We start from the raw sequence: 18,695 nt of genomic DNA, 5'->3' as shown, positions 1-18,695 counted from the left end.
CAATGTAGGCTACCCAAGCTGAGCTTATTAATGGGTCTGAAATGTAGTTGCACTTAATTTTACGTAACTAAGTGCTGTACAGGATTGTCAATCACATCAGGTAAATATTTGAATACTGCAAACCCTGAATGCAGGAACGCATTAGTAGTATGCAGCAAAAAATTGCTTACTGCATAATGTTTGTTCTCAAGTGTCCAGTCAAGTCTCTCACAGAATCACAGAATTGCCAGGGTTGGAAGGGACCTCAAGAATCATGAATCTCCAACCCCCCTGCCACACGCAGGGCCACCAACCATCCCACCTAATGCTAGACCAGGCTGCCCAGGGCCCCATCCAATCTGGCCTTGAACACCTCCAGGGATGGGGCATCCACAACCTCTCTGGGCAGCCTGTTCCAGCACCTCACCACTCTCTCTGTAAAGAATTTCCCCCTGATGTCCAACCTAAATCTCCCCTCCCTCAACTTAACACCATTTCCCCTTGTCCTGCTGTCACTCACACTTTCAAAGAGTTGATTCCCCTCCTGCTTGTAGGCTCCCTTTAGGTATTGAAAGGCTGCAATGAGGTCACCCCGCAGCCTTCTTTTCTCCAGGCTGAACAAGCCCAGCTCCTTCAGCCTCTAGGTTGTTTTTCCTTCAAAGTTAAAATTTTAAGTATTCTGTCCCTGTAACTTCCTTCTTCACAAGCAAGGAAGCCAAAGGAAAATGCAGTAAAGCTTTGTGAATTTATTTATATGTACTCTGCATTCTTGGAATGCTCAATTTCTTCTCAGTCATAAAAACGTGAATGTTGACAGACTTACTGACATTTTAAGCATTTATCATTTATGTAGTTTACTTTCTTTTGATAGCAACGGAGTGGTGAATCAGTTAAAGTGCATCAGCTGGATGTTGCTATTCCTCTGCATCTCAAAAGCCAACTGAAGAAGGGTCCCCCACTTGGAAGTGGGGAAGGAGAATCAGAGTCTGGAGACACCATGCCTTTTGTCATGTTAACAAGAAAAGGCAACAAACAGCAAGTAAGACACTGTCAAGTATAGATTCCCCTTTAAATGGGGAGGGGAGGGACTGTCTTTCACTTCTGATGTCATAGTACAACTTTGACAAATAGGGAACGTTTTATTTCTTCATCATTTTCTCTGAATAGGGTACAGACCTCTTAATTTAGAAATACAGAAAATACTACACCTAGTTCCCTGGAATTCTTGGTTTTTAACAGAAATCAAGTGTAACAATTCTGTAGTTAAATTGCACTGTTTCTAATTTTCTTTGCTGATTACATTTACTGGGACAGTGGTATGTTTTCTGTCTATTAAATACATGAAGATGAATGCAAGTAGTTGGCAGAATGACTGAAATCTCAAAGGATAGGGAAAGAAAAGGTGAAGGAACACTGCAAAATCTCAGATTCTGCAGATATTGCTGAGAACACATTCAGCTTTAAGTCAACATATCTAATGTTTGCTAAGTTTCATTTCCTAAGTAACAGTCAATGGCTGAATCTGTTCAACTTGGAAAACAGTCGTTATCTCTGAGGGCTGTTCTAGGCGTATCTTCCGGAATGAACTGGATGAATTTTTCAGAGCAACTTATATGGAAATGGAATCATCTCTGATTTTATGAAATCTTGTTGATTTTCATTGATTGTTTTTCTAAATCATACCTTGCTTCATGCAGCCAAACACATTTCTCTTAGCTCTTTTCTCATGTGTGTGTTTGAATGTTGCTAGGTCAGTAAATGCAGAATATACAAATAAATATGCATGTTTGTATCTTTAAAGGACATAAAGACAAGTTGTGTCGTGGTTTTCAATTGTGTAAATTAATGATGAAAGTGAATGACTTTAGTGAGTTTGTGGACAGCAGAAATAAGGCATTGTTTCGTTCCATTACTCAGCACCTTTCAAGTATTTACTTCTCTCATTACTTTGTTTTTGATGTTTGTTACCTGAATTTCTGCCTAAGTCTGAGGTATATAAAGCAGAAACAGCATCTTCTGCATCTTAAAAATGTGTGTAGAAAGTGAGGTCTGTTACCACAAATAGTGGAACTAGTAAGTGTGATTCCATATCTGTTTTTTAGGCTTCATTATTCACTTAAGAAAATACTGTGCTAAGTGCTTTCGGAGTGTAAATAGTGTTACCTGCTTTAGTAGGCATATACAACTTGACTTTAGTAGTGGCTAACTGATTTCCTTACTGCATTTGTTGGGTTATTCTGTTTTTCTGGGATTCGAAAGCTGCATATGAAGTTCTAAATGATTTTTAGTAGGGAATTCTTAACTACTGTCATTGAGCAGGAAAGGGATATAGAGAACTCTGAAAACAAAACCCAAAACCTGACAGTGTTTGGCTTGGTCAGGGTAATTTACTGGGAATATCTGGAGTTACCAACAATTTTAGGGTCTTCGTACTCTGAAGGGAAAGTATTGCTGGCATTCTGTGGCTTGAAAAAGAAAGCAGAACTTGTTCAGGAGCTTTCCCTCCCTCTTTCCCCACTATTTGCTTTTGGGAGTAGGCTCTTCCTGCCAAAACTCCTCCAAGTGTTTCTAGAAATGTTTTAAAAAGGAAAAAGTCTGGACTACTAGACTACTCCAGTTCTCGTGTCAGTGAAAAGCTTCTTTGTCCATAGTTGTGCATTCAGAAAGAAATGCTGCTTATTTTTCTGTTAAAACTGACTACTAAGCAGGAAAGAAGAGGTGGGGTTGGAAATAATTGTTTCTTATAATACTATTTAAACATCTGAGAGCAGAATGTGCACTGAGTTTTACAGTACTGGATACCTGATTTACTCGTAACTTCTAGCTGTAAGTTTTCAGAATTCTAAACACGGGCAGAAAGATTATTCAGACAACCTGGAGGGCTGAAAGTAATTTCTTATCCTTACCATGAATCACATGGTAAAGCATCACGGCCTCACTATAATGTCAACGTAATAATTTCCTATCATTATGTTTGATCTCTTGCTCTTTGCTAAAAGTAGTGCTGCATCAAGAAATCTTAGCTGATAAGGAGGTACTTACTGGTGAAAATGGAATGTGGGCTTCCTTCTAGGAACTGATTTTTCATAGTTGACATCCACTCATTAAAAGCTCCATTCTCATGCCAGCGTTCTGCCTGATTTTATGGGGCATTGCCTACCAGTTTTTTGAAACAGAACACAAAAACAACTGATTGCTGTTTACTAGCAGTACACAACCTGAATTAATGTTGATTGCAGGCTGATAGCAGTGAGTACACTTTATTTTATCATTCTGTTTTGGACTGTGATTAACAGAAGGAGGAGGTAGCAAGTCTATTGGATAGACCAGCTTAACAGTAGTTGTCCTGTCACTGTAAAGAAGCTGTGTGACAAAACCCACAGAAGTTGTAGCAGTAGAAATGAACACCATTATTGGAAATCACCCTTTAGCATCAGCATCATCAGCCACATAACATGAGAGAACAAGGGGAAATAAATGTTGGCATCATAAGGGGAGAGGTCCAAGATGTAATAGTACTTGGTTTTGTTTTGTTTTTTTTTTTAAATTGTCCAGGATTTCTGCCAGGTAGATATGAACACAGGTGAGTGGGATAAATTTAAAATGTTTTCCTGTGGAAATAAAAACTTGACAGAGTTCTTTTCCATGTACATCTCTCAAAATCTCAGCTGTAGTTTTCAGACAGGCAGTAGTGCTGAGAGGTAGTACTGAGCTCACCTTCGAAGTAACGTTAAGACAGATGTGTTGAATGTGCATATGCAGATGTTTGGCATTTTAGGGTGGAGAAAACAAATTTGGTAACGCTGTTCTGTCAAGGGCATGGGGAAGCACTAAAGAGCTAGAATAATTCATAAAAAGAGCACTGGCCGAGAAATGCTACAAGATAGCTGAAATTCTTAGAACATGTCTCCTGCATTTTCACAAAGGATAAAAGTGAAAATTCTGCTTGGAGGCTTCGTCTCTTTGGAAATCAGGGAACTTCAGAGAAAGAGGCAGCTGGTTTGAACTGCCTGTGTTTCTGTCTCAGGACCAGTGTAACTCAGTGTGGGGATATATATATGGTGAGGCTGGCATCGAAATAAAGGAATAAAGCCTATGGCTATGTGTTCCTTGTGGAAACAAAATCAAATTTGTTCCTATAAATACTGTGGTGTAATTATCTATTGCCTCTCTTCTATGTGCCTTTAGAGTACCTGAATACCTTGGATTTTCTCATGTGTTACTAAGCAAAGTACAGGTGGGGGGAGGGGGGGAGAAAAAAAAAAAACCTATATTTTTCAATAAGAACTTTGGTGGAAATTATCACATCACAATAATATAGAAATAACCATTATCCTTCTGTCTTTTGGCTTTTTTTTTTTGTGTAGGGTGATGTTTTTTGTTGTCGTTGTTCTGTGATGCACTTAAATATATTTTCATTTGCAGTTTAAGATCTTAAATGTACCGATGTCTTCCCAACTTGCTGCAAACCACTGGAACCAACAGCAAGCTGAACAGGAGGAGAGAATGCGGATGAAAAAGCTCACTTTGGATATCAATGAACGCCAAGAACAAGAAGACTACCAGGGTAAGAAAATGAGTGTACCTCATTTTTATCTTCAGAAAATCTGCAGAAATACATGTGATAATTAGCAGTACAAGATCTGAATATTCATTTGTAGCACTTAATAGAAAAACTCTACTTTGGTTCATCGTTTGTTATATACTCCCTGTTTTTTCTGTGCTCAAAAGTTTTTGCAGCTCTTCAGTGAAAGAGAGCTTTAAAGTCTCAATAAATATTATCATTTCTGTTTAGTTTGGAAGAGTAGAAGAAATGGGATTACTCTTCCCTTAAATAACAATAAAAAAAAAATCTACCACAAAATGAATCTGATGTTTGTGGCACTGTCTCAGTTACTGGAAGAGAATTGAGTTGGATGTAAGAAAAATTAATTCAGTACAATTAAAGCTCTTGTTTTAGGTATAAATAGGCAAAAGTGTTTTGAAGTTAAGGCTTGAAAATACTAAGTGGTGACCTCTGCCTAATAAGAAGAATCTGCTGCCTCAGCTTCATGTTGCTAGATATGCTAGGAGCTCTACAAGTCTGAGTGTGGGAAGAACATATTAACAAAGTTTCATACAAATTATGTGATCCCTATTCTTTTTAAGGGTACAGAGACCAAACATTTTGGAGCATGGGCAAATGGAAACAGTACAAATTCTATGTATCCCCTAAACCACTGCACTGGATTCGTTTGGTTTTGTTTCAGGCTCTACTTTCCTTGGCGTACTCAAACAGCAAAGAAAGTCAAAACAAATAAAATCGATGGTATTCATTTCTTACGTTAGCTTTTCCATTTAACATCTCTGAAGTTCCTGCTCTATTTTTTTTACTGTAAGGATGCTGCAATCTGGTGGTAATCACAGGATGAGTAGTTAATTATCAGGAAATCTCATTTAATGTGTTTAGTGAAAGGTCATTATTCATCATGAAATGGAAAAATTTAAATTAAAGCAGCTCTAATTGGGGGGGAAAAAAAAATCCCCATAAAATCAAGCCATGGTATCTAACACTTCCTCCTAGATTTTGATAATGCAAGAACTAAGCATGTGATCCTCAAAAGGAGTGTTTTTTTCCAAAGCAAGTGTCTACAGAGCTCTGAAATTGTAATACAATATATTCTTAGTACATAAAAATGTTAGCTTACAAAAATGTTTTCCAAGACACCTGCCTTTTATAAAGCCCCTTCATGGAAAAGAAGCAGATGTCAGAGTTACACTCTTATGTGCTTTTTTCAGACTTCTAATGAGTTTCCTTCATTAATGACAGTTCTACTACTTTACTAATGGTCAGAGTGTTTGTATTCTTGGTTTATTTTAACTTGTCCTATGAATTTGTGGGTATCTCTAAAAATCAGTCTGTTTAATTTATTATTTTATTGTAGCTGTGATTCTTATCCAAAAAAAGATGACATTCATTTTATTGTTGTGAAATGATTTAGGCACAAGTTAAATAGCATTCCTGTTTAGAGCTATTTGTGCTTGTGTGTATGCACACATTTTTAAATATATGTGTGTATTAAAATGCTGTGCAGTTGATTGGTTCTTCTGAAGAGTCTCTTTGCCTGTAACAAGTTGGTGCATTTATGCAGACATGAAAGAGAGTTGGTTTTAAACTTCTGTTTCAGGCTTTGAAGTTACCAAGGGAGTTAGAACTCCTAATAGGGTTCCTCAGGGTTGTCCTTACATATGTACCTAAGCTATGTAAATGAAAAAAGCCATAACAAATGAAAATTCACCTGTGTGAAGTACTTCACAGCACTATTAAATAAATTACATTTAGTAATGCTTATTATTATTACAAGCATATTAATGCAGCCATGTGTTTGGTACTGAGTGACTGCACACAAAAGTCAGAATTGGATGTTTCTTCCCTAGAAGATGGGCAGCACACCCTCAGCCTAGCTAATCCATTGTGTTCCCTTGCCATTTCTTTCCTTTAGCTTCTCATTTCCTCTGTTTCTCAATTACTGACTTTTCACAAATTCCACTGATTCTTTTTCACAAAGAAGTCAGACATGTATGTGGTTCATTGCTTCTGGCACCTGCCTGACAGCGTACCATAACTTCTTCTTTTCTTCCTGATCTTGTCATTGCCTTGTCACAGAGATCTCTCCTGGTATGCAGAATTGTTTTGAAAGATGTTACAGATACGGGCTGTTCAATGTCCTGAATGGCTTTCTTTGCATTTTTTCCAAGTTTTGATGTGGTTTACTAACTGTTGACACCAATACTGTGTATTAAACCTTCCATAGGTTCATAGTTTCTCCCAGACTGGATGTATAGCTCACTGAAAGCTTTGTGTGTGTTTTGTAAATGATCGTACAATTCCACGGCTCTCCAATTCTCACTTATGCAAGTCTTTGGGAGAGTGGTGGAAGTTTGTTTCTTAGAGATGATGAGCATGTGTCTCCAATTCCAGATTGGAGATTAGCAGAGATTAGCAAACCAGACAGAACAGACTTTCAAACATTATCTGTTTAACAGCTTATTCCACTTTTCCCCCCCTTTTTTTTTTATTCCATCTGTTTGCTGAACAAGGAAGAGTCTTGCACAGGTAGACTATCAGAAATATTTCTGTTGGATGCTCTAACACATGGGCAGAGTTTACATGAAGGTTTCTGCTGTGTATTTGTAATTATTTTGGATACTTAATTACCATTAACTTAGTCTCCTAAAGAACAGTTTTTATCTTAACAACAATGAAATGAAATCTTGCCAAGTGCCAACATATCATACTTTTACCTGTCTTGAACTGCCCAAAAGTTGGGTGTCCAGGGCTAAAGTGGGTGCTGCTGCCTCTTCTGCATCCACCTGCTTCTTCCCACTGCTCACATAGTGAAAAATCCCAGCCAGAAGACAGTTGGTGTAATATAGGTCAGCTGAGTCACCCTCCTCAGGTGTCTGTCTTCTCTGTAAAACGATCCTATTAGGGCTACTTTAGACAAAGACCTGACTTCTAGATGCTAATTTAGGACAAGTTTCTCACTGAGTGTTTAACTGAGAACAATGTTGTCCAACTGTTACTATTTCAGAGCAGTTTTATGGTATGGCTCCTCACAGTGCTGTGAACCTTTAACCCTACTTACGGATACAGTCAATGGCTGATATTTTTGGAAAGAAACTGTCATAGCTCTGTTATGAAGCACCTGTAATGAAAGCCACTGCTGGCAGTTTCTTCTACAGGAACATCTGGAAATGCAGGTTCACACTATGGGGTACTGTGGGTTTGTGCAGTTTTTTAAACTGAAAACAAAAAGCTGTAGTACAGCATGAAAAATGTTGACCCAGTCATAGTAAACTGTAAATAAGTTATTTGCTTTTTTTTTTAACTAAATGTGCTTGTGTAAATTCCTCTTCAATAAGATGTATAGAAAATGTGTTTAACTTCCTTTCCATATGAAATTCCAGAAATGTTGCAGTCTCTGGCACAGCGTCCAGCTCCAGCAAATACAAATCGTGAACGGCGGCCTCGTTACCAGCATCCAAAGGGAGCACCTAATGCAGATCTAATCTTTAAAACTGGTGGGAGGTAGGCCAATCTTCTTCTTAAATGTTTTAATTCTGGTTCTGGCAAGTAATTACCTCCATAATCAAGACAGGTAATGATCTACATAATTCAAGTAGATCTGTTGGTTGCTTCTTTTCTGTTGAAATCCTGAATAAGATTTTGTGCTTTTGATGTCTGAATACATCCTTGACAGAGGCTGGGAAGGCAGAGGGTTGTTTTTTAGAGTCGAGCCTCTTTGTTACTGGGGAAAAGATGCAAGTCTGCTTCCCCAGTGAGAGGGGGAAGAAAATGCACAGTGGTTTCTAGAGAATCTCATTGTGGCTTCTTTTACACAGAGACTGGTGACACACTGGAACAGGTTGCCCAAGGAGGTTGTGGATGCCCCATTCCTGGAGGCATTCAAGGCCAGCCTGGATGTGGCTCTGGGCAGCTTGGTCTGCTGGTTGGTGACCCTGCACATAGCAGGGTTTTGAAACTAGATGATCATTGTGGTCCTTTTCAAACCAGGCCATTCTGTGATTCTGTTCTTAATTTGGTGACCTTTACATCTCTGTCCAGTATTTAAAAGCCTGAAGGGAAAGAAGGTACAGCCAAGGCAGGGGAGGGGTCAGAAAACCTTTCACTTGTGGTGCACAAGAGCGTAACAAAAAGAGGATTAACATGAGAACTATTCCTTAATGGTCATTCCTTAACCACTGCTTAATAGTCACTGTACAGCTTTAACATAATCTCAGTCTCTTTTCTTACTCAAAGTAATCTTCATAGAATAAGCTATGAAATTAACTCTGCAGCACATATCTGAAAAGACAGAGGTTCAGATGAGATGCAATATTTTCGTGTTTCTCTTTTTGAATACTAATTTTGTGGTTGGATAGATGGAGCAACAAGTAGAAAGGGAAAACTTCACCTATCAAGTTTTTGTAAGCCAGAAATAAGTTAATAATGTAATGTTGTGTTACAGCAATATTATCAATTTCTCTGGTACATTTTTATAAGCATTTTATGGCATTCTGATCTCTTATTCCACGGGGTTCTCTACTGCTTTTATAGAAAAACCTCTTTTTGAAAAAGGACTGCATTTTAAAATAACTAAATGTAGCTCAATAAAATGAGTAATGCTGCCCATTCAGCTTTTTTATTTCACTGTGGCCTAATACTGTCATAAAAATAAAAACTATTGATTTACACTGAATTGCCATAATACCTGCAAGTGTTTCACAGCTAGCTGTGCAGTCTTCTCTTGTAGCTTTTTGTCATCTTTCTCAAATACCTTGCAGTCTGTGCAAGGAGTGCTCTGAAGTTACTCCTTAAATATAGCAGCATGCCCAGTAGATGTGGTAATTGAACAGTTTATGTAGTTCTTTTCAAAGCTTTTTTCTCCAAATGTTTAGGGGAAATGTAATATAGGATTTTACCATCAACTAGGTCAGACATTGTCCTGAGAACAGTTTGATCAGTGTTTGCTTGCTCAGATATTTGTGCCACGTGCTTGCAATTCCGATAAAATTTTGTGTTATGTAATTTGCTCTTTGTTCCCTTTAATCTATAAGCTCCTTAGAGCAGAGACCAGGAAGTTAGTTAGTGGGCAGGCTTTATTTGCAGCATAGTGCAACATTCAGGCTTGCAGTCGTGCATCAGTTGAGCCATCTCAGCCTGCAGAAAGAAAACTTCTGAACTCACAGCAAAGGATATTTAAGCAGAGCTTTGCTTATTGAGGGCTGGGTCTGCCCATGGCTTACCACCATAATATGGGTTATACATCACCTACATTTCTAAGAGCTTCTGACTTACAGGATATTTTCAGGATTGTCTTTTGACTTTGAAAGATGGGTTGCAGTGTTCCTGCGCAGACTGCCCTCGCTTTCTAGTCAACAAATTACCCCCACCAACTTCCATGTGAACACTGATCTTTTCCTATTTATTGAGAGCAAAATTTTCATGCTCAGCAATTAATGTTGGTATCTGTTTGAAAGAAAGTAGTATCTGTTCGCTACAGATTCACTTACGTGATAAGTGAGCTGGTTTGGGTTGTATTTTTTGTATACAAAGAATACATCAGTTGTTTTCTTGCAGTATTAACTCTAAATTTACTGAAAGTAATCATGTCTGTTCTTTGAGAGAGGAAATTTAGAATGAAAAGTTGTTTGAGGATAAGGAAGACCTGAGCAAGTAAATCTCATAGATTCCGTTGCAAAGCACAGTCTCACAGGTTCTGAAAGTTAATGGCAAGATGAGAGTTTTGGTTGGCTAAGAGTGGAAGAAGAATTTGGTGTTTTAACTGCTAAACATATCCCTAATGACCAACATCTCAAACATCTTTCAGAAAGGTGGATCCAAATCTTTCTATTATAGTAGTTGACTCAAAAATTAAGAGAGGTACCAGAGCTCTCTTGTATCTTTTGGCTCTGCACAGCTGGATCTGGTTTTGCAAGTAACCCTGCTTGCCCAGCAGACTGAGTGACCTCCAGAGGGCCCTTTGAACCTCAAGTTTTTTTGTGGTTCTATTTTGGTCTAGCATGAATAAATGATCAGAGTAGTTCTAGAATTGATGTCTGGCTAATGACAGCAATTTCCCCACACGCACACACACATCTGCAACCCTTTCACCTGAGATAACACCACTGTAAGTGGGAGAGTGAGTGAATGACAGTGGCTGTAATGCGGGCATCACATAAATGAGAAAAGTCTTCCTGTAATATTCACTCTATTTATTAATAACCTGTTTCTGTGGTGAAAGAAATACTGCAAGCCTTTCCACTTCTGTCACATTTCTTGTTATTTGGTGTGTGCTGAACGCTGCATCAAAAATCACAGCTTTCTGCTGTTTGTTTGTAATTGCCTGCTTCTGTAGCCTCAAGTATTAGCACTTATTAATCCTGCAAGGAGAGGATTCGTTCTGGGGCACAAACATGTAAGGCTGACTGACTTTAAAGGCAATTTGCTGTGATTCCAATTAAAAGTGGAATTCCCCAGTTTGCTTCAGCAGAACTCAGCAGGCAGCCATCTTTACTCTTACCTCCAGTTCCATAGCATTGAAAGAGGACTCTGGTTATCCAGCTGTTACACTTCAGCAACTCTAAGTATTTCTTCATGTGGTATTATCAAGAAACCACTCTTATTGAAGTGGGGGGGCTGTTCTTCAAAACTGTGGAAGTGCTTTCCTTATGTTTTAAGAGGACTGAGATCCATTAAACAACTTAGCTCATAAAAGGAAAAATAAATAACCACATTTTATGATTTTCTTTTAAGCATAAGCTTCCAAGTAAGAAAACAAAATTACACTGAGAGGAGTCTTTAAAAAAGCAAAAACACTTGGTAGAGTTGAGCCTTGTCTTAAAAAAAAACCCAGTAGTCTCAAAGCTGGCTGCTGTTCTGAAAGTGTAGGTGAGGATAGAGGACCTGTCGTCATCAAAAGGCCCACTGGGATGCGTGCATAAGCTGACAAACTAAATCATACTTAATTGATAATTTCAGCTCTACAGTTTGCATCTGACTCTTATTTCCCTTTAATAAAGAAGAATGAAGCATGAAGGTAATAACAGGATGCTAGGATTTTATTAGCCAAATATTCTCATTATAGTATTTTGTTAATGCTGAAAAATCACAGTACAGCTAATAAGGAAAAATGTGAATTTAACCTCATGATTTCCTGTTCCAGCTGCTGGATGAGAATACTTCTTACATCACCCCCTCATAGCTGTTGCACTGATCAGTATTATATTTTGAAGCTTTCCATTCACTTATTAATGGAATGTCAGAAGCCATGGGCAGTGTAAATCTGATTGTTCTTATCCTGTTCACCTCAGCCTGGCTGGCTGCCATTCCCTTGTGCAGGGTGAACCCTCGGGTGCAGATGTGGCAGTGTCTCAGGAGTGGACAGATGTATTCCTTGGTTCATCACACAGCTTCTGAAATCTTCAGTTGTCATTTCCAGCAGTCTTTTGCATTCTTTTTGAAGATATGGAAAGAGCATTGCTTTAGCAGTATTGTTTTGCTCTTGCTTAATGCAGTGAAATTATTCCCATCAAGGTTTTCTCACTAACTTAAGTTCTCCCGATTTCAAGTGTAACGGATTCTTCCTCATTTCCTCATATATACTGAGGATTAGTGTTTCTGAGCATTGTTACAAGTCCCAGTTTTCTGCTCCAGGTAAAACCCTGCATCTTTATGTCATAGGGCATATGTGGCTGCTACCAACAGTGTGGCTGAGAAAATGACTCAGATGGTCTTACAAGTTAAAGGCATTAAGAACAGCGAAGGGAGGCAGAGGAGGTGGTTGTAAAAATTTGCCTTTGCATTCACAGTTGAAGTTGCTTTTAATGACAGCTCTGTACAGAGTTTGATCTTGCCAAATACAGGTTTGGATGGAGTTCTTTTGAACAAAAGGGGGTCACTTTTTTTTTCATCTTATTACTTGCAAAATTGTATAGGAAGTACATAGCTTTTGTCTTTAACCACTGACTTTTAACTGTTCTGTGCTGGTTACTGGTTTGGGGAGAAATGTCACATGAAATACCTGTTTTTGGAAGTAATGCTGCTGCTGTGACTTCTACCAGCAGCATCCAGCCCCAGTCCTTTGCAACGCTGTTCCTCTGCCTCATCTACCACCAGCATAGCATGCCACCTCCTGTTTTGGATGAGTGTAATTTGTACCAACTTAAACACATGCAGCTAGTTCTGACATTTCTCCCTCCCTCTGCATCAGCAGTGAAATTATTTCTAGGGGATGCAGGAGAGGTAAAAGCACAATTCTGCAATTCACTGCTCTTGGAAGCTTTTTCCCTCACTTGTAGCATTCTATTAAACATGTTGACTGAACTTCCTTGCGTTGAACCACATAGCCAATGCTTTTGAGTTTTGAGTGTGCCAGGAGTTGGAGTTCTATTACATAATATTAAAACATGATAACCAGTGGTGCATCAGTTCAGTACTTTCTAACATCTTATTGTGCTTAAAGCACAAGAATACTGAATAACTGAAGTACTGAATAACAAAACAATGGGATAATAACAATAACAAACCACTGTGGAAACCTTTCCTGTTAAAATAAATGTGGAAAGTGCTGTGTCTTGTAAGATGTCCAGTAAAAGCTAGTTTTAGATTAACTTACTGTTTAACAAAAGCTTGAGGTTCATGCAGTAATGTAAAGAATATGGCCTGATTTATTTACATTGTAAAAGACTTGAGTACATGGTGGTGCAGCTTCCTTGTGGGTGTAAATATTGTCCAATCATTACCTTGTTTTGCACTACAGAATTTTAATTTACAGTCGAGAACTCAGCGGATAAGCACTTCAGCGCAACTCTCAGTTACTGCATTTGAGGCAGTGAGACCCATTTAGCATTACTTGTGGATTTCTTTGTCTTACATCATTTACAGGAATGTGATACAGTAACTTCTCAATGCATGTTTCATTTCAGTGCATTACATGAGCTGTGCACTGCAGCAGTTAAGCATCTTGTCTGGGAGGAGAAGTCAGCTCTCTTTGTTCTGGACAGTTTCAGATTGAGCTGATTGTGTGGGGAATTTGTTTTCCTGATGCGGGTTTCTGCCTTATTTTGTCCAGCATGGTCTCTTTTAAGATGTGTATGGATACTAAAAATATGTAATACATAGAGGCTACAGGCATATCAAAGCCACCAGCAGTATATTGCAGTGTTTGCTAATGAGGATAGTAGGGAATATTTCACATTAAACTTTTTTTTTTGTCTTTTCTTTTCTTAGGAGACGTTGATCCAGCAGCAAGTGTCATTTCATTAGGTCCTGTATCTCTGATGTTGTGGATAGTGGAGTCCTCCAGCAATTAAGTGAGAGCAGTGGACACATCTCAGCATGTCAGTCTAGAGCGTTCGGAATGGAAACCTGGGCCAGGCTGGGGCCGTGGGGCAGAAGCAGCCTCCTCTCTTCCCCCAAAACCCACACGGAACACGTGGAAGCTTCCAGTCATGGCCTGCCAAAAAAACAAACAAAACAAAACAAAAAAGCTTTTTGCAATGGGAACCATGTGAGGGTTACTCTTCTCATAGGAGCCAGAAGTAAATGAATGAAATGGTCAGCTTGACCAGCGAGCAGCTCAATGAAAACTGCGTTCAACCTGAAGCTCGGATGGATGACACTGGAGTGGAAAAGGTCTCGATGGCTCAGTGTGGGGGAAAACAAAGTTCTATGCTTGATGCAAACTCTATTCTCTTTGTGTTGGAAGGATATTCTTTGGGGGCTGTGAATCTACAGCTGAAAAATGGGGAGCAAACAGTGAAATGCAAAAGAAAACTGTGACGTGGGAGAGCTTCTTATCGAACATCAGCTACTCCTCACAAATCTCTGGTTAAGGAGTGACCTTTTGCTGCCAGACAGCAGGAAAGATGGGTTGGGGAGTGGGGAGGGATGAAAAACTTAGGAGCCAAGGAGGTAAAATGTTTGTTAAGGTTTAAAATAGAACGTGAAGTTGATTAACACGGGGTGTTGACTCATACTGCTTAGAACAGCCTGACACCAGCCTAAGGACAGGGATATAGTTGAGCCCATTGTATGTATCATTGAAAACCAAAACGTGCCAGTCAGCGTCACGAGGAGGTTGAGGAGCGGATCCGATGTTTTGTTGATCTTCATGGGTTGGTAAGCCTCTGTGTCTATTGAAACAAACAAATGAAAAAGTTTAAAAAAAAAAAAAAAAAAAAAGATTTAAGTCTGGAAACAAGTAGAATTTTTATTTTTTTTTCTAAGTAGAAGTGAGGTTTCTTGGTCTGTTTCTGACAATCTGTTATTTATTAGCGTAGGTTTTTGTTTGCTTTCAGGTAGAAGTAGTTAATTCAGTTAAAGAGCTCACCTGTATGTTATTACTAATTCTTTTTTTTTTTCTAGCTCTTTTGAAATTCTTTTTATCACTGTTTTTGGTTTCTGCATGTAGGAAGGGAGACTTGTAAAATTGTAACATTTCATAAAGAAATGCCGCCCGATCTTCACCAGCTTCAGAAATCTGACCTTTGCCAATGCTGCAATAAAGTGTTGTAATTTAGAAGCAGTGTCTGTCTCTTTACATTGATTCAAGATTTTAAAAACATACCACTTAAATAATGTTCTTTAATCCCAGAATTGAGCAGGGAAGGTTGGGAAGTGGAGCTGTGTGTAAAGAAGCAGACATAGAGCTGTAGTGGCATGCAGTGTAACAGCCTTTAGGACTTGGGAAGGCCTGGGATGACTGTGGCACATCTCCCCTGCAGACCCAGGTATGTCATGGCTGTGGGTGTGAAGTGCCCTACAAGGAGGAATTCTCTGTGGGAAGACCGAGTCTGTGGTTCAAGTCTGGGATGGAAACAGCAAGCTTTTATGAATTCCATTTGTAACTGTGCTCCTTCTGAAGAGTCTGAAGTTCTGCAACAAAATGATTTTATCTGTTATTCACATCTCTCGAAGTTCTGCTTCCATGATGACAAATACCTGCCCATTATTCCTCATCATTACAATCAGAGCCTTGATTTACTGAGGTTGACTTCCTTTTCTTCCCTTGCTGCTAAGGTCCAAAGGGATTCCATTTTTCCACTGAGTATTGTCTGAGCTTTTACAGAAGCCATGGATTACAGCAGCCTGCGTTTGGTGGTTCTGTTTCGGATGGTGACTCCACTGAACAAAGCACAGCTCACACAGTGCTGGCTTCGGACCTTTATGGCTGATTTAACAGACCAAGCACTCAAGAATTGCACGTTTTGGCTGATGCTCTTCTGTGGTCTGCATGTCTCACTGCTTTGCCTGCACTGCAGGATGTTTATTTCTAGCTGACGACAACTCATCTCATACAACCACATTTGTCCTCCTGTGCAGTGACCCAGGTGCTCTGCGATGTCACTGGGGACAGATTTGTGCTCTGCTATCAGTGCATGGACAGAGGACAGAGGATGTCCTTGCCAAGAGGATGTCACAGCAAGTGATCCCAAGAGTGCTTGGAAGCAGTTAAGTGCAAAGCCTGTTCCCATCCGGGAAAACGTACGTGGGTGAATGAGAAATTGCTTCATGTCCTTGACTGCGTAAAGGATTTCTCTCCTATCTTATCTTCCTCTGGAAAGAATTTGGACTCAGCTCTGGGCATCTGAAGCTGAGCTTTCACTGATGTGAGGCCCGTGGAGCTGGTGAGCAGGAAGTGTGCTGTGTGCTTTATGGCACCGCAGCTGAAAGCCTCTGTGAGCACTGGGCTGTGCAGTTCCTGTATGGAGCTGAGGTTGGGTCGTAGGAAATGATTCTTGTGCGTGGTGAGGCGTTGGCACCAGCAAGGTGGTGATTGCTGTCCCTGGAGGTGCTCAGGAGATGTGCAGATGTGGCACTGAGGACTGTGGTTAGAGGGCATGGTGGGGGTGGGGAGATGGTTGCATTGGATGATCGTGGTGGTCTTTTCCAACCTTAATGATTTTGTGGTTTGAAGGTGGTGAGGCTCCAAAACCCTCAAGTGTGAGATTCACTGGGGACTGTAGTCAGGAGCAGCACCTTGAGCTGGATGAGCACCTTGAGATGGATGCTGTTCTTTTTTTTACCTTGCAATGCTGTAATGTGATAAAATAAGTAACTATTTTTTAAAATTATGAATTGCTGAGCTTTCAGACTTGCTACAATTTTATTAACTTTCAAGTCCTCCCAAGAAAGGAACCTGCTCTGTTTGTTACACAGATGAAATCACCATATACAGCCACAGCTGGTGCACGCAAGGTAATTTGATGTATGTTAAGGCATAGATGATAACTTCTGCATTGTGAAAGCTGCCTGCTTTGCTCGACTTTTCATCTTTTCCCTTTTGCAGCTGGCCTGTTCCCTCGCAGCAGCGATTGTGCGCTTGGCAGGAGCCCGGCGGAGGCGCTCCAGCAGCTTGCTGATGCAGAATTCTCTTTGCTTTAAATGGGAACGTTATCTGACTTCAGTAAATGTGTGCCATTGGAACACGCTGACTTGCCTGCTCATTTCCAAAGATGAACTTGGTCAGCTGGAGGCAATTCTGGCTTTTCTACCTGGGCAGCACCAGCATGGATACAGATGGGGACAGCCGAGGGCGAGCAGCTATCAACCCCTGCTAACAAACAGCCCGCGTGCATCCAGCCACAGAGAAACCACACTGCAAAGCATGGTCAGATGACCTGCAGTCATCTCGCTGTCTGTCTGAAGGTACAGATACGTGGGGAAGTTATTAGGGGGCTTTCTAATTCCCTACAGTTGTTCACAAGTGGGGATGCTGTAGTCTTGAGGCTATGTATCCAAGAGAGAAATCTTTAGAAACACCGTCATGCCACTGCCATGAGCATGCACTGCCTTCACTCAGTGCTCTTTTCCATTCTCCCTTTTCTTTGGAGCTTCATAACTTGTTTGTTCTGTGATGATGCCTTTCCCCACTCCTATGCTTCACTGTCCCTCCTCAGAACTCCTCTATAAATAGCATTTCCTCACCAGCGCCGAGCGGTTCTGAGCGTGCTGCACATAGGAAGCTCTTTGGGTAGGAATCAAACAAGAGCCTGAATGTCAAAACATTGACTTGCATTGTTTGGGTTATAAACTTTGCCCTGAAGTTGTTATTGTTGGGGTAGGATTGTGACATTAAAACACGGTGCTTGTGGTCGCTGTCAGTAGAACAAACACTGAGCTGTTAAAGAGAACACTGCTCCTTCCTTCCTTTCTCCCTTCCCTGGAGCTGAGCTCTCAGGCAAATAAAGATAGTGGTGAAGCTAAAAATGGTGGGGTAGGTTTAGATTTTGCAAGTGTTTATTTATTTGTTCTTTGATGTGAAAGGATCTGTGATGTGAAAGGAATATGTTGTGTGTAGGATCAAGGGGAACAACTTTTTTCTTCTGGAAGCCAGTAGCAGTTGACAACTTAGTAGTGTTATCCCTTAACTTTTTGTATTAATAAATTCTCTAAATTGTTAAGGCTGGAGTTTGGGCACCTTAATCCCTAATCCCACTCCTGTGCCCAGCTCTACGTCACTGCAAACTTAAGAGAGGTGGTGGATGCCCCATCCATAAAGACATTCAAGGTCAGGCTGGATGGGGCTCTGGGCACCTGATCTAACTGTAGGTGGCCCTGTTCACTGCAGGGGAGGGGGACCAGGTGGCCTTTAAAGGTCCCTTCCAATTTGCTGCTCCACTGATGACTCCGTGACGATGACTCCCAGTGGATCCTTTTCTAACTGGAGTTACTCTGTGATGCTCAATCCCATGCCCAACCATGCTGTGGGTTTACTGCTACCTGGGAGGCTCACCCCAAATCACAGCAAATTGCCTTTTGGCTCCAGGCACATCACAGCTGCTGCACGCAGGGTGATGCCATGGGTGATTCCTGGGGCAGAGCCCAAGCATTTGGGATGGGATGCTTGGGAAAGGCTGCACTGGGCAGACAGTGCCCATTTCCTGGACTCGAATGCATGACAAAACTCATGTTGTAAAGAAAAATTAAACCTAATCAGGCAAAAGAAATCCAGTTAGGAAGGCAGGAAATGTTCCAAGGTAATGAAGTTTGTCTGTGTCGTGGAGCTTTACGACCCTGTTGAGCCTCTGCCCTGGCGCTGGCTTCTATGTTGGAAATAGAAATGTGCTGACAACTGTTTCCTAAGAGAAGTTTAAATATGAAGAAGTGATCTTCTTCCTTCTGCAGTACCTTGTTCAGCCTGGAGAGGAGAAGGCTCTGAGGAGACCTC

General features: G+C 40.4%; 1 protein-coding gene across 10 annotated transcripts in view; it reads left to right on the top strand.

Annotated features, from left to right (window-relative positions):
* The window catches only part of UPF2 (UPF2 regulator of nonsense mediated mRNA decay), a 62,269-nt gene that overhangs the window by 41,139 nt on the left and 2,435 nt on the right, over nt 1–18,695 (top strand). For 8 of the 10 annotated variants that reach the window (XM_090134662.1, XM_090134660.1, XM_090134661.1 and 5 more), the window contains 4 exons: nt 851–1,018; nt 4,405–4,546; nt 7,930–8,050; nt 13,754–17,173. In XM_090134662.1, the coding sequence (XP_089990788.1) occupies nt 851–1,018; nt 4,405–4,546; nt 7,930–8,050; nt 13,754–13,763 (441 nt within the window). In that variant the 3' untranslated portion in view covers nt 13,764–17,173. Of the gene's footprint in view, nt 1–850; nt 1,019–4,404; nt 4,547–7,929; nt 8,055–13,753; nt 18,674–18,695 lie in introns of those variants that run through there. The other 2 variants (XM_090134653.1, XM_031609944.2) reach the window with 2 other exon arrangements.

The sequence above is a fragment of the Phasianus colchicus genome, chromosome 1, assembly GCF_987193195.1.
Source record: "Phasianus colchicus chromosome 1, bPhaCol1.hap1.1, whole genome shotgun sequence".
Lineage (NCBI taxonomy): Eukaryota > Metazoa > Chordata > Aves > Galliformes > Phasianidae > Phasianus > Phasianus colchicus.
This window is presented reverse-complemented; position numbering and strand designations above follow the sequence as displayed.